Source organism: Callorhinchus milii, unplaced genomic scaffold (genome assembly GCF_018977255.1).
Source record: "Callorhinchus milii isolate IMCB2004 unplaced genomic scaffold, IMCB_Cmil_1.0 Scaffold9, whole genome shotgun sequence".
In the NCBI taxonomy this organism is placed as follows: Eukaryota; Metazoa; Chordata; class Chondrichthyes; order Chimaeriformes; family Callorhinchidae; genus Callorhinchus; species Callorhinchus milii.
The window spans coordinates 1414971-1435643 of record NW_024704750.1 but is presented as its reverse complement, the minus strand read 5'-3'; the positions used below and the strand labels follow the sequence as shown (position 1 = coordinate 1435643).

At 40.1% G+C, this 20673-nt stretch overlaps 1 protein-coding gene across 1 annotated transcript; it reads left to right on the top strand.

Moving 5' to 3' along the window:
* The first annotated feature begins 342 nt into the window (after nucleotides 1–342).
* On the top strand, nucleotides 343–19842 carry vrk1 (VRK serine/threonine kinase 1). Its single transcript, XM_007906838.2, has 12 exons — nucleotides 343–505; nucleotides 1345–1400; nucleotides 3599–3668; nucleotides 5837–5924; nucleotides 7114–7222; nucleotides 7656–7748; nucleotides 8311–8443; nucleotides 9884–10004; nucleotides 10917–10975; nucleotides 11537–11715; nucleotides 18609–18711; nucleotides 19402–19842. The coding sequence occupies exons 1-12, from the start codon at nucleotides 343–345 to the stop codon at nucleotides 19512–19514; spliced, it is 1287 nt and encodes a 428-aa protein (XP_007905029.1). The 3' UTR covers nucleotides 19515–19842.
* The last annotated feature ends 831 nt before the right edge of the window (nucleotides 19843–20673 follow it).

The following is a 20673-nucleotide window of genomic DNA, read 5'->3' as shown; positions in this document are numbered from 1 at the left end:
TCACGTCTATGACCATCTCCTTGTTTGTTTCCCAATGTCATCAACTCTTTAACGTTTTAAACAAATTGAAAGTGACAGGAAAACAAACCAAAAAAAAGACATTCATTTTAATCAACCAGTATAGCATGTCGGAATATAAATACTATATTATCTTTGAGTCATTATTCCTTATCAGGCCTGTAACTGAATCTTGACTTGTGAGGAGTTGGCGAGTAGCAGTTAGTTGCTTTGTCACGAAGATGGAAATCAGTGTCATTTGTGCTATAGAAAGCATGGAATTAAGATTGTGAAAACTTGTGCATTTGTTTTATTTTTAAATACTATTTTCTTTTTTGATTCCAGATGCCTCCTAAATCCAAGTCAGCGGGTGCCAAAGCAAGGGCTCCACCCAAAAGGAAAATGGCAGAGGAAATGAAACCAGGGGAGGTGCTGACTGACACTGGTAAAAAGCAGTGGAAAATAGGAATGCCCATAGGCAAGGGTGGATTCGGTCTCTTATACTTGGGTAAATATACACTCTTCTTATGCAGGTCATAGATAGATCTTGAGTAATGATTCATAGACCGTGAATGACATAATGTCGAATATAATGTTCTGATTTACTGCTCTAAAATGCCAGAAGCATAAAGTTGCAATAGAAAAATATTCTGTGGTCGTCAAAGGGTCCAATTATATTACTGATGGCCTGCTTCATACATATTCCTGCAGTTTGAACACATTCTACGGTCCTCTGCAAAGATCGTAAGAAAGTGTATTTTCACTTTTACTCCCGGGAATACATAATTGAAACCCAAGTGAATTCAGGCACCCTTTGTGCTTTCTTTATATTATATTAGAGCCGTCCCTGTTTGTTACAAGCTCGGTAGTTTAGATCTGTAAAATTCCACCAGCGTTATAACTGGGCACGACTCAAATACAGCTCTTACAATCCATGACCTCATCCTGGAAAAGCAAATCGACATTCTCGGGCTCACGGAAACCTGGCAATCCCTCGTCGAAGCCTCCCTTTCTGGTTACACTTATTTCAAGCGCTTTGGGACACGACCTCACGTGAAGGGCGCTATATGAATGCGAGTTGTTGTGGTTGACCAGGTCAGTGCGTGCATGCAGAAAGATGGCCCGATCTGTCAATGCTCCAAAGTGTTACCGTGGGAAACCAAAATGCCCAATTTAAAATTCTTGTTGTTTAGGAATTAATTTGGACCACAAATCTCAAACCTGGGTTATTTATACTCCTTTTGATTAAAAATGACCATGATTAGTATTTTAGGATGTTTACCTTGAAATAAATGCTGCAGAGTTGAATACCTTTTTTAGTTTTACTTTTTATTTTTTTTCCCAAAGCTGATGAAAATTCTTCCAAAGCTGTTGGGAATGGTGCTTCATATGTCATCAAAGTGGTACGTTCAAGCTGAGTTGCTACTTTTAGTTGGAATTTAGCTTAGTATTATTTGTATTAAACGATTGTGCAAGGCCACACAACCTGTCGGGTGTTTCCTTTGCAAAAAAAAAAAAAAATTATTAAATTGAATTTTATGACTTTTGCGGTTATTGGTTTATGTTTCGACTCGTGGCAGACCGAGGGTGTGAAAAGGAAGCATAGCTGCTTGTTTTGTCCTGGGTTAATGCATGTGTGCAAGCATATTCAATGATAATGTCAGTAATGAATCTGTTCAATTCACCTGCTTGAAACCGCAAGGAACCAGGAGCCGACTGGAGTTTTAAAAGCCGAACACCAAAGGGAGGAAGCTGGGGAGAGGAAAGAGAGAGAGGAAACTAATAAATGTGAAGAAATGCAATAAAACAAAATATGGAAAAAAATAAATGATCTAAAGGGGAAATATATGAACCAGGAACAAGTGTGAAAAGTAGAATGATGAGAATCATCTTGCTTGATCTGATACTTTTGTCCTGTCGCCCCAAAACCTCTCGTCCTCTGTTCTGAAGGATTTACATAAGGTTGACTGGCACCCCTTTTTTTAAAAAAAATAAAGTAATGGGATATACATAGTAGTGGAGGGGGAGGGGGGGCTAAGAAGCAATATCAGTTTAGAACTTTTTTTTGTTATCGCTTTCGTATGCTAACATTGCCATTTTAATTCTCCGAATGCTGTCGTTGTTTTTCAACGGAGAAGAATGTTGGCAATTTGGTTAATTAACTTTGTCTTAGACAAAGACATTGCTAGCATTAACATCTGCATTGATTTCTTACCAATTGAAGGAGCATTTAGGCTTCCCATGAAAACAACAAATTTGAGTCAGCAGTGAGCAGTGCCATTGCTTTTTGACTGATTAATGGTAACGTAAAAAACAGCTAATGGGATGTTTTGCAACTGACAATCAAATTAAAAGCAAAAGGTTCTGCAAAATGAGTTGGTGGAATTAGATGCAAATCAATTTTTTTTATAAATTAGAGAATGGCTGTTCAGGATAATTGCTAAAGCAGCGCTCACTTGTCTCAATATCTTCCTTTTAGCGAACGTGCGAATGAAATGTCAGTGCTGTAATTTGTATATAATTCTATGTCATACATGAGATGGGTGGGGAGGGGGGCCTTTGGAAAATAGAATCTCTTTATTTGGAAAACACGCACCTCGTGGGTGTTTTTCAATGGTGTGAGTTATTACTGGATCACTTCTATATTGCGCTATCTCTTTGCAGTTGTAACTGTGGGTATAACAGTCAAAAGGTGAGATTCCTCTTCTCCCTCCCTACTCCATTCTCTAAAGGTGAGGCATGATACTTGTGCCGCATCCTCAGAGTAAACTGCCAGCTCTTACTTAGTACCTGGAGATCCTGTGTTATAGCCTGGCTCAGTCTGTAACCCACTTGCCTCGGAGTCAGAAGGTCAGGACTTTAATATCAAATGTACTATATCAAATGCAATGATTATTACTTATTCACATGGATCTGATGATGAAAAACTTCTGGACTATTGCAAGACCATTTCTTTCTTGTTGCAAGTCGAGAACTCGTTACAACTCCTGAATTGGCAGCTTCACTCACGCATTCCACGAGAGTGGTTGGTATGGAATCGGCCTTGTGGATTGTCACTCTTGCGCACACTTATCAGTGCAGGCTTATGTTGCTCTTTTACGCACACTTATTAGTGATGCTGTTTTAAATCTGGGATTAAAGTTGGTTCTTGGGAGTACACTTCAATGAGCAGGACTATGCGGTTGACTATGCTGTAAACCTTACTCGAGTTTCCCTAATAACACGGGAGTGCCAAAGTTGAGAACAGATTCCAATCCTGAAGGCTAACACCCCTTTGCCTTCATGGGGACGATCCATCCCCTCAACAAGCTAATGTAGCTTAGCTTTTTTTTGAAAATAAAAGTTTTACTAACTTTGTAATCGCATTCCCCACAAAATTACTTCAAGGATCAGACTTTTAGTAACAGATGTTTTTCCGGCTATTTGGTTGATTTGCTTGATGAGGAAGTATATTCAGCGGTATCCTGCTGTGTCTTTGTTGATCTATTACATATTATACTGTGCTGCTTAAGAATTGCTGAATTCTGCTTCTGTTTTTCTCCGTGTTGCAGCTTTAAGGACACCCCCTCCTACTGTTTTCATGGTTTCTTATTATTTCCAGGAACCCAGTGACAATGGACCACTTTTTTCCGAGCTAAAGTTCTACATGAGAGCAGCAAAGCCCGAGCTAAGTGAGTTACTTTTATTGTGTGTGAAACAAAACTGCAATCTGTGGTGTAGTGTCCCGCTGTGCAAAATCACCCAATCTGGTTTGATATCACAGAACTGCTGAGAATTCTGAGAAATCCTGTTCTCAATTGCCTCTGATATCTACATATATATAAAATGTATATTATAAATATATTAATATATATACTGTATTATATTTAACTCCTTTTTTTTAGAAGGAATCTGTATGCAGGCCTTTCTTTTGATCATCTGGCTGAAATGATGGAGTTTATATTTTGGTTTTTTTTTATAGCTTGATTTAATGCAACATTAGATTTTTAGTTGATCATGTCTCCAGTTTTTTTTTAAAGCATGCAGATTGTATCTGGCTGTTTCTGTGTATATATTGTCTATATTTTCTGCTTGATATGTTTATGTGTATGTAATGTGCTTTTTTGCATTTTGTGATTCGAACTGCCCAAATCTGTGCCTTGGAAAGGAAACGGGCAAAGAGTTTGAAGCAAAGATTGCAGTATATTTTATACTTCTGAGAAGAGAAAAGACTATTTACCTGAATTACTTTAGTCATGAATTAATGTACTTTAAAAAAATTGGTAACTTCAATCCACGACTGTTTGAGGGACGCTGCTGTGTGCAATTGGCTGCCGCATTTCGCCCACAACATATACAGTCAATTCACAATATATTCCGTGAAGCGCTTTGCGACATCTCTAACAACATGATAAGTTGCTATATCAAATATAAGTATTATTGTTAGTCTTTCGGTTCAAACCCAGCAATTAGGGCGCTGCTTAACACGAGACGGCACAATCCGTCCCTGAACATGAATGTCCCACAGTCAATTCACTTCATGGTGTATCCTGTGAAGCGCTTTGAGCCGTCTGGAAGACGTGAGAAGGCGCTATATCAAATGTAAGGTTTATTATTATTACCTAAGCATGAATGTCCCTGCTAGCTGATTGTCATATTTAACTATATTGGAAATTAAAACTTTGTTACTAGTTCTTAGAATGAATATTTCTTACACTTGATGTTGGCTGTGTATTAGGTTTACTGATCCCACTGCATTACAGGAGCCTCAGAAGCAATGTTGCTCTTGTAGAGGGAAGAGGTTATACAAGAACAAAACCATTTCTGTCCTGCAATTTGCAGCACTTCAATTATAAGGTGTCTGGGCATGAAATGCATATGATTCCCTTGGTCCTGTTCCACTCGTACTCTCTCGAGTGATCACTTTCCAGCCTGTACACTCTTGATCCTTGAGTTGCTTTTAGTTCTCCATTACCAAGACATGAATGGGGTTTAGTGTGAGTTGCTGGTGCTGCTCACATTTGTTCCAGCTAGCTGCATCTCCAAGCAAATCAATTTGAAAACTGACAGTCAAAGTGAAAGATGCAAACCAGAATGGGGATAAAGCTGGATGGGAGGGGGATGGAGAGAATGAGACTAGAGCCTGTGTATGATATGTCCAAGACTGTAAGAGTGAAACTGAAAATAAATTATAAATGGGGAGCGAGGGGGGTGAGAGGGGAGGTGAGAGAAATGGGGCGAGTGAAACGTGCCGTTCTTTATCGTGGGTATGAAATTAAATCATTTTGACAAGTTAGATCGTGAATCTGGTGAAACAAAAGTGCCAATTTGAATAGCTCAAAGATTAGATCAACCCCTATTAATTGTAAAAATGGATGATTTTGAAATGCGTTTTCAACATTAGGGTTTTAATCTTTTCCATTTGGCTGTTATTAATTAAGTGGGAATTTCCCTGCTCATCCATATAATTGGATGCATTGTAAAACTAGTAGATGTTCCCAAAGTATTAGAGTAACACAGAAGGAACTAAGGCACTACCATTGTACTACTTTATAACTTAAATTGCCTAAAAGGAATACGGTCCCACAGATAGACAGGATAAAGTAGCTATAACTAACATTAAAATCTTGCTCTTGCAATGAAGCAGAGGTGTGGGAAGCTTTGCAACTATAACCGATTGCAAAAGGCACATTTTCTTAAACTTTTGAAACTCACTGCATTTCTTGTTAAAAGTTTACTATGATTATTTATTGGTGATGCTTCTTACACACTATTCATACCATTGGCTGAGAACATTTCTTCTGTATCTTGCTTGAATTGTATTTTTTTTCTATTAATAATTGCGTTCTTCCCACAACAGTTCAGAGCTGGATAAGTTCTCGGAAGATCAACTACCTCGGTGTGCCCAAATATTGGGGATCTGGATTGTATGCAAAAGGAGGCAAAAGGTATGTATTCTTTGACCCAAACAAATTAAAGCAAATAATACTCCAGGTAAACAAATCAGTCCGGGACACTTTATTGATCAATATACTTTTACAGTATATCCTGTGAAGCGCTTTGAGACGCCTCGAAGACGTGATAAGGTGCTATATCAAATGCAGGGATTATTATTGCACAGCATACAATCAGTGGAACTCTTGTTATAGCTTTTGTACCGGCTCCTGCTCGTCCCTCACACTCTCCGCCCCACTATCGGAGGTCCCGCTTTTAGCCTCTACGCCCCGAAACTCTGGTACACTCCCTCAATCCCTCCGTCTTGCCCCCTCCCCTTTTTCAAGTCCCGCCTGAAAACCTTTCTCTTCGACCGTACTTACGGCCACTTCCTCCCCCCACACCCCCCAACCCTCTGCTCGGAGTCAGGCTCCGCTACTGTTAAGCGCTCTGAGACGCCACCCTGCGTGGAGGCCGCTATATAAGTGCAAGTTGTTGTATTGTTTGAAGCACTGGTATCCCATCTCTTTGGTTTGGCCAACAAAATAAATGTTTCCTGATTGAAGTTTACTTGATTTTTGGATGTTTTGTTATTTTTATAATCACTGCTGATTTAAAGTTTTCGGATGTTGGGAGAGTTGACCAAAAGATTAAGGTAGACTTGTGAGATGGGGAGGTTAAGGTCTCAGGATGAAGTTCCAGAGAACGGTGGAATAATAATAATCCTTGCATTATCACGTCTTTGAGACGTCTCAAAGCGCTTTCACAGGATATACTGTAATTGACTACTTTGTGAGCGAAACAGAATAGTTGATGGTGAAGGAAATGGGGTGTGGAACTTGAAGCAGGCTGATTGGAAGGAGTGGCTGAGGTAGCAGGGTTGTAGGGAGTTATGGGTTGTAGGGTGGGACGAGGCACTGGGGGATTTGAACGCAAGAGTCAACAACAACAACAACTTGCATTATGTAGCGCCCATCACACAGGGTAGCGTCCTGGAATTGTAGATGGGAATGCAGAGATTCCAAACGAGCAAAATCAGTTGCATTCTGGCTGGGATGAATTTGGTTCCCGTTAAGTAAAGTGACCTAAGTGGTGGATTTAAAATCCCCACCCACGGTGCCCTTTGTGCAATGTAACTTGTACAGATGAATCTTTGAATTGCTGTATTTCAAGCTTCAATTCACTCTCTGTGTTCATCTCCAGTTACAGATTCATGGTGATGGATCGATTTGGATCTGACCTTCAGAAAATCTTTGAAAAAAATGGAAGAAAATTCCCACGGAAATTTGTGTTACAGTTAGGCCTTAGATTGGTAAGCTTTAACCCTTCCCTGCCTTGAAGGTATTTCCTTATTAGAATATAATATCCTTGTTTCTTCTACTGAGAACACCGTGCGTGTGTGTGTGTGTAGTGAATTTGTAGAGGGTGTCTGATTATTAATCCTTGGGAAAAGTATTTAGGTTATCAGGGATTGTTTTAAGATTTGCTGTAACAGATGCAAATGTTTTCATAGATTTAAAAATAAAACTTGGTCAGACATGCCAGACTAGGGATTCAATTAGAATTAAGCCCGTATGGTGTTTTTAAATGCAAATCAATATATACTATATATATAAACTGACCTGATATTTTGCGGTATCAATGGAATTTCCTAAATTGTGCCCTTGCATTTGAAGAATCTAATAGCTCTTTTCCAATTGCAATTTAGAGCCGTTTAAACAATTTTTTTTGTTCCTTTTGGACAGATTGACATACTAGAATATATCCATGACCATGAATATGTGCACGGTGACATTAAAGCTTCTAATCTTCTCCTGAGTTACCAGAATCCCAATGAGGTACTTTTTGTTTAAATTTTACATGTATTTCATCCATGGATTATTTCAACAGCTGTCATTTGCAGCACCTATTATTTAGATGACTGGCTCATTTGAACATTCGTTTGTAATTTAACTTTGGTTCAGCGAGATCCTGCTTGACTTCGGGGAAGCTGGAGACATGGTCAGAATCTTCTACACAATCAGTTCCAAAACATCATTAGAAATAGTCTGTCAGCCTCTGCATGATTTCACACAATCTCCACTTGGCAATGACTCGCAGACCCCTTTGGATTTATTGATGGATCCCGGGACTAACGAGGGCAAATTATTGTTATGAATCTGGATCTGATAAATAAAGAACTCTTTCCCCCCACCCCTCATATAAAATACTTTTGCTCCAGAGATCACTTTTCGTTCCTCGTCCCAGATTGTAGAGATGGGTGATGTTCATAGATTCATTGACCATTTGCATAATGTGATAATGTATAAATTTGCAAATAGGCATTCAAATTCAATTGATGGTTGAGGGGCTCCAACACTTAATCTGACCGCTGCTCATGTTTGTTTCTCATCTTCCTAGGTGTATTTAGTTGATTATGGCCTTGCATACAGATACCGCCCTGAAGGAGTACACAAGGAATACAAGGAAGATCCAAGGCGTTGCCACGATGGAACCCTTGAATTTACGAGTATTGATGCACATAATGGAGCAGGTTTGTGAAAATTTGAACTTCACTCAGCTCATCTTCGATCAATAGATTTTACGCTGGATCGATTCATCTTGCTTTGCTAAGTTATTCTGGTTCTGAGAGAGTTAACTCGCTTCGTTCCATGGACAGATAAGGCATGAGAAACAGCCTGTTCGTCCTACAGGAGTCTTGTAGCTCAGTGGTTAGAGCACTCACCTTGCAAGCGGGAAGACCTGGGTTTGATTCCCAGGCAGGGCGAAAGGTTGGGAGAGTTTCCTTACTCCACATATCTCTGTGCACCTAGCAGTAAGTAGGAACCCGGTTGTTAGTTGATTGGCGGATCGCTTTCCGGGGATAATAATCCCTTAAAATAATAGTAATTTGGTCACTCAATCCATGACTGTTTGTGGGACGCTGCTGTGCGCAATTGGCTGCTACGTTTTGCCCACAACATATACAGTCTATTCACTTTACAGTGTACTCTGAAGCGCTTTGAGACGTCTAGAAGACGTGATATATTGTGTGCTTTCACGCAGGGTAGGTTCCAGAGTGCTTGATACGTGACATTCTGCTGCAGTTTCTTTCTATTTCAATCCAGATCAATGCTTTCAAATCCAGCCCCAAAAGTGTATAGAATTCTAGTTTTGCAGATTTAGCAAAGGTATATTAACTTGTGAACTGTGTGTGAAATTGAGCCAGGAATTGTCAATGCTATAATAAACGCTCCAAACAAAAGATGTGAGTAGTGGGTGAAATTGTTGCCTTTTGGGCCAGGAGATGTGTTGACTTTTAGGAATGAGCAGGTGGTATTTAGATGTGTTGAAATTGTGTGTTTGGATCAGGTGTGTATTTATCCAGAGTAGACTGGTAGGATCATTTGTAATGTGCAGTGTGAATAAATGACACTTTAATGAATATAGTCAGCTGTTAGGATGACCTTGCACCAGAGGCTGAGTGACCCTTAACTAACTTGTCATTTATCTCAGGATAATCTCATTCACATGACATTCTTCTTATTAATAATTGGCCCGTCGCTGCAGCTCAATAGCAGGCTTCAACATTATCATGCAAGGTTTGATCTTAGTCATTAGTAAGCAACTTAACTAAACACTTCATCAAATTAAACTGTAACCTTTTATACTGAGAACTCACAAATTCCCCATGACTTTATATGGACTAGAAAATTACTTTTCACTTTTTATTAACCCTTTCAGGCTAAGCACAGTAAACTGCAGATTTTTCATGAAATACAACGGAATATTTAAATGCTTAATTACTCAGTAATATTCTTTTGTTGAAGACATCTCAACGACGTGATAAGGCGCTATAATCAACAACAACAAGATTACATTTGTATAGTGCCTTTTACGTCGGGAGGACGTCCCAAGGCTCTGGCATTTAATCAAATAAATGCAAGGATTATTATTTTATTAAGTTCCTTCTGATCCATTCATTTTCTTTCAGTTCCTGCCCGGCGTGGTGACCTGGAGATCTTGGGATATTGCATGTTACAGTGGCTCTGTGGGAGCCTGCCCTGGGAGGACAATCTCAATGACGCCAATTATGTCAAGCAAGAAAAAATCAAGTAAGTTGACAAAGGGCAACATGTGCATAATTCTGAGGAGTTTCCTTATGGTTGAGCAAATCGTGCAAAGTTCCTTAAATTGACAGAAACGTTGAAATTGATATCCGTAGAAAGGATATTACAGCTTTCAGACGCCTCCTGTTAGTTTGAATTCTCTTAGAGCTTCGCAACATGGTGAAGAAATGCTCCGGGACACAGCCTTGTAGTGAACTTATGAAGTATTTATCAAAAATGTCTGACGATTTTCTTTTTTTTTCCCCAAAACAAAACGCTTGCCTCATCGTGCCTTCTAAATCACGAGTGGATTGGGTTTTTTTAGCTGATGCTGAAATGTGACTTTTCAGCACATAAACCGCACCCTTTCAAGCAGGAGGAGGTGATATAGAAACACAGAAACAGGAGGAGGCCATTCAGCCCCTCGAGCCTGTTCCACCATTCTATAAGTTCATGGCTGATCTGTACCTCAACTTCATTTATCCACCTTTGCCCCATATCCCTTGATACCCTGACCTAATAAATATCTATCCACCCATGTAAATGGATCCAATATCCACAGCCTTTTGGGGGAGGGAGAAAGTTCCAGATTTCCACTAGTCTTTGGGTGAAAAACCGCCTCCTGTTTTCTATTATCGGTGAGGTGCTGAACACCGCAATATTGACCAGTTTTGGAAACCATGTGAAACCATGGCTCTCGCAACCACAAAGTGACTGTTGATCTGATAACCCAAAGTCAGCCTTTGTTAGTGCATGCGAAGCGAGTCTATAGGGCACACACGTTACTAGCAAGCCAGTGGTGTAAGGGAGCGTCTTATAAACGGGGTTCTACTGTACTGAGCATTGGGATGGCCATAAAGCAGTCTGTGGTACTAATCTGTGAATTGCATTTACTGACTGACGCTGTTTCTGCTTCAGGTACAGGGCAAACCTCCCAGCTTTGATGGAGAAATGTTTTGCTTCCAAAACCAAAGGAGGTAGGAACATTTTTTGTCATTCAACTTTCAAATAGACAAATACTCCCCCGTGAACTTGTATTGCTGACGCCTTCCTTATCCCCAGCCCGCCCTGAGAGTGCTAACATGGAGTTCCACAGTTCTTGGTGCTGGTTGCTTCAGTGAAGTGCTGCCACGTGAGACTCTATCCATTCCAACCTTGGTGTGTTGAAGCCGATTGCAACAAAGACTTGCTCATATATAGCGTCTCAGAGCGCTTGATTTGTACTCTTACATGAGGACCAAATTAACTCGAGTAACAGACCAGCGATGGAACCCGGCACTTTCCTGATCGCTACTCCGAGTGCTACATTTTCCCACTGATCTGTGGCTTCTGTATAGATGGGCTCTATTCTAAGCAAATAAATACTTTCTCAGGATCAACCTTTCACATGATCTCTGCCTCTGCCAGAAATGTTCCCAGATATCCTATCAATTTACAAGGAATGCGTTTATTTAAAAAATTGCTGGATTTTCCTTTGATTTTCCCAATGACTTTCATTCGAAAAACGGTCATGCAACCTTTAATTTTATTTAATGCAGGTGAATTCTTAAAGTACTTTGAGTATGTGAAGTCGCTGAATTACAACGACGGACCGCAGTACCAGAAGCTGCGAGACATATTTCAGCAAGGACTTAAAGCCATCGGCGCCAAAGACGATGGCATTTTGTCATTGGGTGTATCCTCTAATGGAGACGCTCCAACAACGTCTAAGAGGAAGGTACAGTGTTTGCCTTTGTGTGTTGCTTCATTTCTTCTGCCTCCTGTCTCCTCTTTCTTGGACTTTGCAGTAAAGTTGTGCACTGACATCTGTTGTGTGCTGCTTTGTGGGTGAAGATCAGATGCTCTAGGATTATAATAATAATAATCATTGCATTGGATATAGCGCCTCATCACGTCTTTGAAACGTCTCAAAGCGCTTCACAGGATATAGTGTAAAGTGAATTGACTGTACAGCCAATTGCGCATTACCCCTGGAAAAGTGATCAATTTGTTTTGATAGTCACTTACAAGTTGTTTGACTCATGGGGAAAGATTGGAGGATATGAGCCCATTTCCCCTGAAACAGAAAGTTGAAGGACTACCTTAATAACTCTACCATGACCCAATAATGTGGGCAGGTTTGGTGGGTTGAATAGCTTCCTCTATGTTAGATAGCTAACGTAAATTTCTAATCTGGTTTTATAGCATAAGCTGCTGAGAGAAAGGCATGTTCCCGTGGAGTTACCTGGAGCAGGTCTAGCTGGGGGCAGTGCTTCCTAACTAGACACTGAACTGGAAGGAAAGGAACATGAACTGATAGACCATGTGAAAGGGTCCAGTAGTTCTAGTTGTGGAAATGTCCATACTTCATGCTATTGCTGATTCATGATCAGTCAGAATAATTTGCAGTTGAGCGGGACTAGTTGGTAGCTCTTTCATAGAGCCGGCACAGGCACCATGGTCTGAATGGCCTCCTTCTGTGCTGTAAGATTCAATGATGATCAGTTGACCGATCTGGGAATGTTTCAGTTTCCTCTTCTAATAACTCTTGAATATCAACTGAATGAAGCCCATGGATTCAAATTGTGAGCAGACTTTGGGCTCTTTTGACAATGACGAAGCTGTTGATAGCTGAACAACCGAATTATGTGTTCACTTCAGTTTCTATCTGTAGATCGGTGCAGTGGAAATGTTGCTGTACCTTTAAGTAAGGATGTAAGTTAGATTTGCCTGAGGCAAGAAGCTCCATTTATGTGAAGACTGATTTTTTTAATATTGCTTACATCGAAGCCATTTTAACAAAAAAAGAAAATGTCAAAAGTAGTCGCATAACGAGGCCCCAAGTAAATTGGCTGAAGATGTTTGGCCAACAAAAACGGACTATTCAAATTGAAATCATTTAAATAATTGATAAAGATCGGCTAAGAACAGACACTTAAGAGACCGTCATTTAAGCTTCAGCAGCTTCTGTGGCATGTGTCCATATCAATGAGGCAGCTGGCTAGTACAGATGGAGCACGGCCCAGGCCAGTTCCGTCAGCATATGTGTCTGGTATACAAGTGCTCTTTTGCTGCATCCATTAGACTAACTTGCGTTTAGGCTTTTAAAGGGGGATGTAATTGTTAATGGAGTTACTGTGCACCTAGCAATTTTATATACCAGTGGCATTCTTCTGAGCAGTGTGAACAGCCAGTACTGTGTTTCCAATAATGGAAGGCAGGAATCTGCCCACTTAAACACATACACACACAGCTCTGCTCACTGGCCTCTGACTGGCGATGATTTATCTTAAGATTAGAAAAGCAAAGATGAAGTAAAATGTACTATTTTACCCACAAAATGTCCAGTCAATTCACTTTGCGGTATATTCTATGAAGCGCCTTTACACGTCTCGACGACATGATAAGGCACTATAATCAAATGCAAGGATGACGATTATTATTATTTTCAAACCAAAAGCTAGTTTCATAGATGGGACTTTGAGTCAGTTGCTGTTGTACCGACAAACCAATTCTCAGCGGCAGTTATAAAACCCTACTTTGATGAGCGAGCTGTAAACTGGAACAGGCTTCCGAGGAAGATGGTGGAAGCAGAAAGTGTTGATTCTTTCAAGAACAAATTAGATAGATTTCTGTTAGGAAATAATATCTCAGGATACAATATATAGTTTGCGACACTAGTGTATGTCTAGCGATTTGTCAGGATGGTGGAAGGCAAACTGGATGGACCTTGGTCTTTCCCGTGGAAAGTTCTCATGTTTTTATATCACCATAGATTACTGTAAAAGATGTCACAGCACAGTTAAACTGTCAAATTTATAACTGCATGGGCCTTCTTACCACTTATGCTGACTGGTAATCCACTGTAGATTATCACCATGATTATATCAAAATCATGTCAACAAACCATTCTGCCCAGCAAACTATTTATTATTATACCGTATATCAAATAGGTTTTTAAGCAAGAAACTACTTATTTTTAAAGTTTCATACAGCTGGAATTTACGTAGAGGAGACAAAAAGGAAAGCTGGATAATGTAATTTCACAATGGGTTGATCAGAAAGCAAAAGTTAATTAGTTTTGACTCTTCATGGGAACTCATGACATGCCTTGAGAACCAGGCTCCCAATCTGCGGAGATGCCACTGATAATCCCTTAAAATAAAAGATTTGGTCACTCAATCTACGACTGTTTGTGGGACACTGCGTTGCGCAATTGGCTGCCGAGATTCAGTTTGTTGCCGCGATTCAGTGTGTACAATGTCCCACAAACTGTTGTGGATTGAGTGACCAATCCACATTTTTTTTTTGAAGGGATTATTACCCCCGGAAAGCGATCCGCCAATCGATTAACAACCGGGTTCCTACTTACTGCTAGGTTTAAAAAAAAACCTTGTACTTTGATTCAATTAAAATCAACGTGAGATTCAAGTATAAAATTCCAAAGTTTGATCTTATTTTGTAGGTGCTGTTTGGGCGTCTTGCTTGATATGTTGGGTTTGAATTGTATTTGTATTGTTACGAGTGTAAAAAGATTCAGTGTGCAAAGCCTGAAGAGGGAGCTCTTCAGGAAGATGTACAGTCCCTTTCCTGCAGAAAATCGTAGCTGAGTTTTGTAGACCACGAATCGTACTTTGAGAATTCTGATCATACCTTTGTACCCTTAAGGACATTTTAGGACGCGCTTTGAAGTGTTGACAAGTAATTATTTTGAGCGATTATTTCTGATTCAGCTTGTAATGTTGCAAATGATAATAATAATCCTTGCATTTGATACAGCGCCTGATCAAGTCTTCGAGACGTCTCAAAGCACTTCACAGAATATACTGTAAAGTGAACTGACTGTATATTTTGTGGGCAAAATAAAGAGAGCAAGAATAATTTATTATTTCGGGCACAAATCGAGGCAGTTCTGTAAAGCAAGGTCTTACTCTACATTCATTGTTTCAAATAGAAATCTGTGGCCCTTTTCAATTAAGCTAATTCAAATCAAATGGGATGTTTTTTCCCTTCATACCCATTTGTTTAATTGGCAAATGCTGACGATTTTGGCAGCATTAACTGAGTGAACTGCTGGTTCAAGATACCTGGTTGAAGCCCTCAATCAGTGGGAATTGGTAACTCTCAGCCAATCTCCGGCAACCATGACTTACAGGTGACCAAACGTTGAAATAATTGTTAAGTGCAGTGCTTTGTAATTATAATAATCCTGGTATTTGATATAGCGCCTTATCACGTCTTCCAGACGTCTCAAAGCGCTTCACAGGATATACTGTAAAGTGAATTGACTGTATATGTTGTGAGTGAATCGCACATCAGCGTCCAACAAACAGTCGTGGATTGAGTGACCATATTTATTCAAATTTAAAATACGAAATGGATAAAGCAGAAAAATTGTAGCTCATCTAACGAGTTGGTGCCGTAAAGAATGGATAGTGGGCACAGTGTAGTTTACTTATACTCCTCTGAACTTACTTTTGTACACGCATAGATTACTTCAATTAAATGTTTCTGACCGGGTTTCTATGTCTGGAATAGGAGGGAAAGCATTTGCTTGCATAAATGAAGCAGATGACGGCTAAGAATAATAAATAAATCCCTGGGTGTGAGCACAAGGTAATTTCATCCAAGTTTAGATCTAAATGGTGATTGCAAAGTCCAAGTAGCTAGTAATGGTCGTCTGAAAAACTCTGAGATTGAAATCACTCCGAGTGATGCTATTCTGTTTGCAGTCAGCAGCTGTTGCTTTGTCACATCAGACAGGGACTGCGAGTATGCTCTGTGTCATTGATGGAGGTGAATGTCATATCTACCATGACACCTGCTGCCTGAAACAAAATCCTAACCCAAACTATCACTTTTACGCCACACGGTGTAATTCTTAAACGTACACATGCCCCGGAGAGGCTTCAGCCTTTCATTTTAGATAACTGGTATTGAAAGCCAGCTGGCTTTTGTGGTTTGTCATCTGAACTTCTCAATGAGATTACTGCCTTGTCATTCACTCCCCCCCCCCCACTATCCAGTCTTTACGGAACACGAAGCTTGTGTGTTCAGCTAATATCATCACCACAAGTTTATTGGATGATCACGTTAATTGCTATTACAATAATCTGTACAGTTCGTGTAGGAAAATGGTGGTGGAAGTGATCCAAGTAATATAAATCGCAAGAGCAAAGCGTGAATTGTTGCCATTGTCACTTCAAAATGCAGCGAAGGTGGAATGGCGACTAATAATTTTAAAAAAAGGATTCCTTTGAAGTTGCGTCAGAGGAGAGGAATGTTTCCTCTGCCTCTAACACTTCATATGGCCACTTAATGTGAATGCTGGGTACCAAAATTGTCAAGTGTTCCATTTCCTTGTGCTAAAACCTTGTTCACCTTGAGCACAAAATCACTAGAAATTGCGCTCGACTACTTTTGCCGCAGAGTGCAGACTGGAATAGTTAATTCTGTCAGCAGGTCTCACGGTTGACAGTGTCTGGTGTGCTCTGCCCGACAATACAAATTGTTCTTTGACAGAGTCGTGTGGAGCAGGAAAGTCCCAGCGCTTTGGGACATCCTGTGACGTGAAAGGCGCTGTACAAATGTAATTTGTCGTTGCCGTTTCGTGCTTGATTGCTGGGCAGTGCTGGGTTAGCTGATCTGAGGATGAGAACATCAAACGGGGTTTATGCAGTGCCCCTCGCGCAGGGTAGCGTCCCAGAGAGATAGAGGTTGCTCAAAGTGCCCGTGGTCCAGGTTAGGTTAGGGAGAGGTGTGCAAGGCCTTCCCCCTTCCAAAAAAAATCCCTCCCGGCCTCGAGGTTGCAGGCTTATTCAGTAGGCTCCGTTACTCCTTCAGTTTGGTCCGTGGCGGAACAAAGCAGCGTTTCAAATAGTACTTTGTAATTTTAAACTTTCCTTTGACCTGTGCATCATGATTCTGATGACATATAGTAATATCAGTATCTAACTGCTGCTAATCAGGGCTACAGACAGGCGGGGGAGAATGTACCTCATATACTTAATCAGTGTAGTTTACATATGGAACTTGCCGCTCGGGAAGTGCCCTATGCCAGCTGAGGGTTATGTGCCCACTGCAGTTATTGTGTGTAATTATCAAACCAATCTGTTCAGCGCAGCAGGGTTTAGGTGGTAATCATGAGGCAGAGATGAAGGCAAAAGATGCACACTACTCTCGGTAGCTGTGAATCCTAGCTGTTGATTCATTACTGCGCATCCAAAGGAAAGCTCTTAGCAACCTGCTGTTACGTTTTCAATATAAACTCGACTATTGCAGAGATGAGCCATCGTGGCCTGTTGATTTACATCTAGCAGCTATTGGCTAAATTGATGGCATGCAAAAATGCCGGCATAAGCCGTCAAAGGGGAAACAAATTGCCAGGCTTCATTAGCAATGTAAAGCCACTTCTTCACAAGCCCTTGGAAAGTATGTAACGTGTTGAAAAATGTAAGTGCCCTATTAAGCAGCAGTTATCAAGTTAAAATAATTGCTCTGAATGGGGAGTCCAAAAGCCAGTTCTTGCTAAACATTTTAAAACTCCTCGTAGAATTTATTATTAAGTAGTAGAATGCTGTGTAGTATGCCCTGGACAATATCCAAGTGAAATGTGAATTCAACAATATTAACAATTTGGGGAAACCCAGAGGAGAATTAGCTGCTATAGGGCCAGACAGTAGCAACAGTGATCTGTATTGATCGCCTGGCTGAGTCTCCCGTTTGGCTATGGGAAAACAATTAGCTGAATAAAAACATGCCACAGTGTTTGACTAATTGCATCTTAAATCTTGACTTTATACAATGCAATACAATTTGCAGTTGTTCTGAGTGCCTTTCACGTCGGGAGGACGTCTCAAAGCGCTTGAAATCTTATTTCTTATTGACTGCTTATCTAGGCTTCCATCCCAAACTGTCTCAGCTAGTGTAAAGCTATCAAGAAAATTCAGACCTATGATTATTATTGGTTGTGTGTGTGTAGATTTGTTAGGATTCGCTTATTAATTAGAGATAAAGATTTGGGGGAATTAGACCACTGTGTACAACCTGATACCTTACATGTGTTTCTTTATTATTCTGCATGGAAATGTATATTGCGCATAATGTGATTTCATATTATTAAATAGCAATACTTTCTTTCTCGTGGGCCATTGGGGAAAATTGACCGTTGACGATGTATTGTTGAATATCTTGATTTTTTTGAATCAATATGTAAATCACACGGAGATGCACAACTGTGTGCAATTGGCACAAAATCGACTCCAGTGAGTGTATGTTCTTAGTACTTAAGCTGGCCCTCCCTGTGACTGCTCTGGATGTTATTGCCAAAAGACGTGCTGAATTGCACTGTTTTTGTATTGTAGCCTTGGCTCCAGTAAGGATCAGATGACCAAACCTTCCACTTGCCCAGAGAGAGAGAGAGAGAGAGAGACAGAAGAGTTTCCTAAGAGTCGGCTAACCAGGGTTTATTTGCGTAGAGGTGATAGAACACATGCTTGTCCTGACCTACCGCAATTATTTGGTCAGCCATCAAACAAAATTGTCCATTTAAGAAAAGGCCGTTGGACACAAAAGAAGTATGAAATTGTGTGGAAGTACTTGAATCGGATTTTGAAATGTGTTTTTTTAAAGAATTACCGAAAGACAGATGACGATGATAATGATCTGGAATGCAACATATCAGACTCCGACGCGAAAAGTGCAAAGAAACCACGGAAATCACCAAAGCCAAAAGGTAAAGACTAGCAAAGTGTCCGAGTGTATTTAGTCAGCGCATTTCTTATCTGGTTGAGTGACCAACGAGTGCTGACAGCTCTGAATGCCATTGAGATGTACTGCTAGACGCGCAGTGCCTTCAGATGAGGAATGCGGGTTCTGTTTGCCGATCGTGGCAGGTAATAAAGATGTCATTTCTCCCCGTGCAAAATGGGAAGAAGCATTTCTTCATTTCAGCATTTCAAGGACACAAACTTGCAGCGGAGAAGATGAAGAGACGGGTAAGCACAGTGAACACAACAGTCCTTAAATACAGAGAAGTATTTAATCTCTAAGATTGAAAACTTGCCACACAAAGGCTGGCAATATCCCCATTCATCCACATTCTGTTCAGGCAGAATAACGAGGGCCGCGGTTGAAATTCTGAGAAGCGACAGCTTCAGAATACAGCGCTTAGCCAGGTGGCTTCAATTTCCATTTGAGGGGAGAGAAAATGCAAGGTTTCGATTGAAATACCACCAATTTTACTCCCCCCTCCCCTTCTAAGAAGGTGCCTTAGAACGAAGGACAAAGTAATGTCAATTGTTTCAGGTTTCCAGCAAAAGGTTAAAAGAAATTCAGCCACAATCATTGAACTACATAAACTGCTCTACCCTCCTCTGTGGGTTTAACAGAACTGTGATCTTTTTATTTTCTCAAATTGTTTTAGGAAAACAGCCTGCTAGGAAAAGGCCTGCAAAGGCACCAAAGACAGTAGATATGGGTACTCAGACTTCTCCTGTTCATTCACTTCCTGCGAGAAGAAAGAAGATAAATAAATAATCCTTTCAAAAGGAAAATAATGTTTTTGTATAATTGCCCGTTTCTGTTTTTTTTTTTACTAAGTCGAACCGCGTCCGGATCAAGTTCTAAATATTGGTCTCAATAATAGATTTTTATTAAGGTTTTATGTGTTGTGCTTTTCTTTGTTGCCTCTTTCAAATAAAAACGGATACATTAAAGGTTAATATTTCTCTTTCTTTACTTACGTAATAGATTTGTTTTGGGTGTATATCTTTCTCCATTCATATGTCCCACTGTTTGGTCCACTTTTGTATCCGAGATTAATGAAGGAATAACAAATGTAATAGAGTAATTAGTTTAATTACAATTCTTTTTAAAATTGTAAACTTGGCACAATTGTAATAAAGATTCAAGTGCTTGTTTTGGTTTTGGGAGCAGGAAGTCTATATAGAGAGTGATTTTGTCTGGGATTTGAGAATGGGATTGTTTGCAGTGTTGATTGATGATGATCCTCCAGAATTCCTTCACACAATCCTGCTGTTTAGGATGGTGAAATGTAGAACTATGTTCCAAATAGTTTTGAACTTTTATTTGTAAATGATGGGTCTTTTTATTCTCCACAAAGGTGGATAGCAATATTTCTGAGAATGTGTAAACTTGGCCATAAAACTACTGCATCCGTCCATCCATTCAGTGAAACCTCTTTACATTGAGTGATTTGTTCAGATATCCAAGCCTTTTAAATTTCCCTGTGTTTGTTCACTGCGACATTTGGTATTTCCAACATTTTACGGGAAAAAGGAAATAAAGGTGAGAAAACGTAATGTTTTTTCAACAACAAAAAAAGCTGTGCATTAAAACTTGTCTCCGGGTGTTTTTTCGAAAGGACTTCAAGGAACGTTTCTTGTCCATAATTCACATAAGAAACCCCCTGTCTCCTGCGATGTGGAACTGGGACATTAACATAACACGTACGAGAAGGAGTAGGCCATTCGGCCCTTCGAGCCTCTGCCCCGCCATTCAATCATGGCTGATCTTCCAATCTAACTCCAGCTAATAACCTGACGCTGCCTTATCCCCATATCCCTTAATCCCTTTTGCAATAATGGATTGCATTCTGAATAATGTGTAAGTAATGTCCGTTTTGCAGCACATAACAAAATCTTAATATTGTGACACTGCCGGTAATGACCCAGAC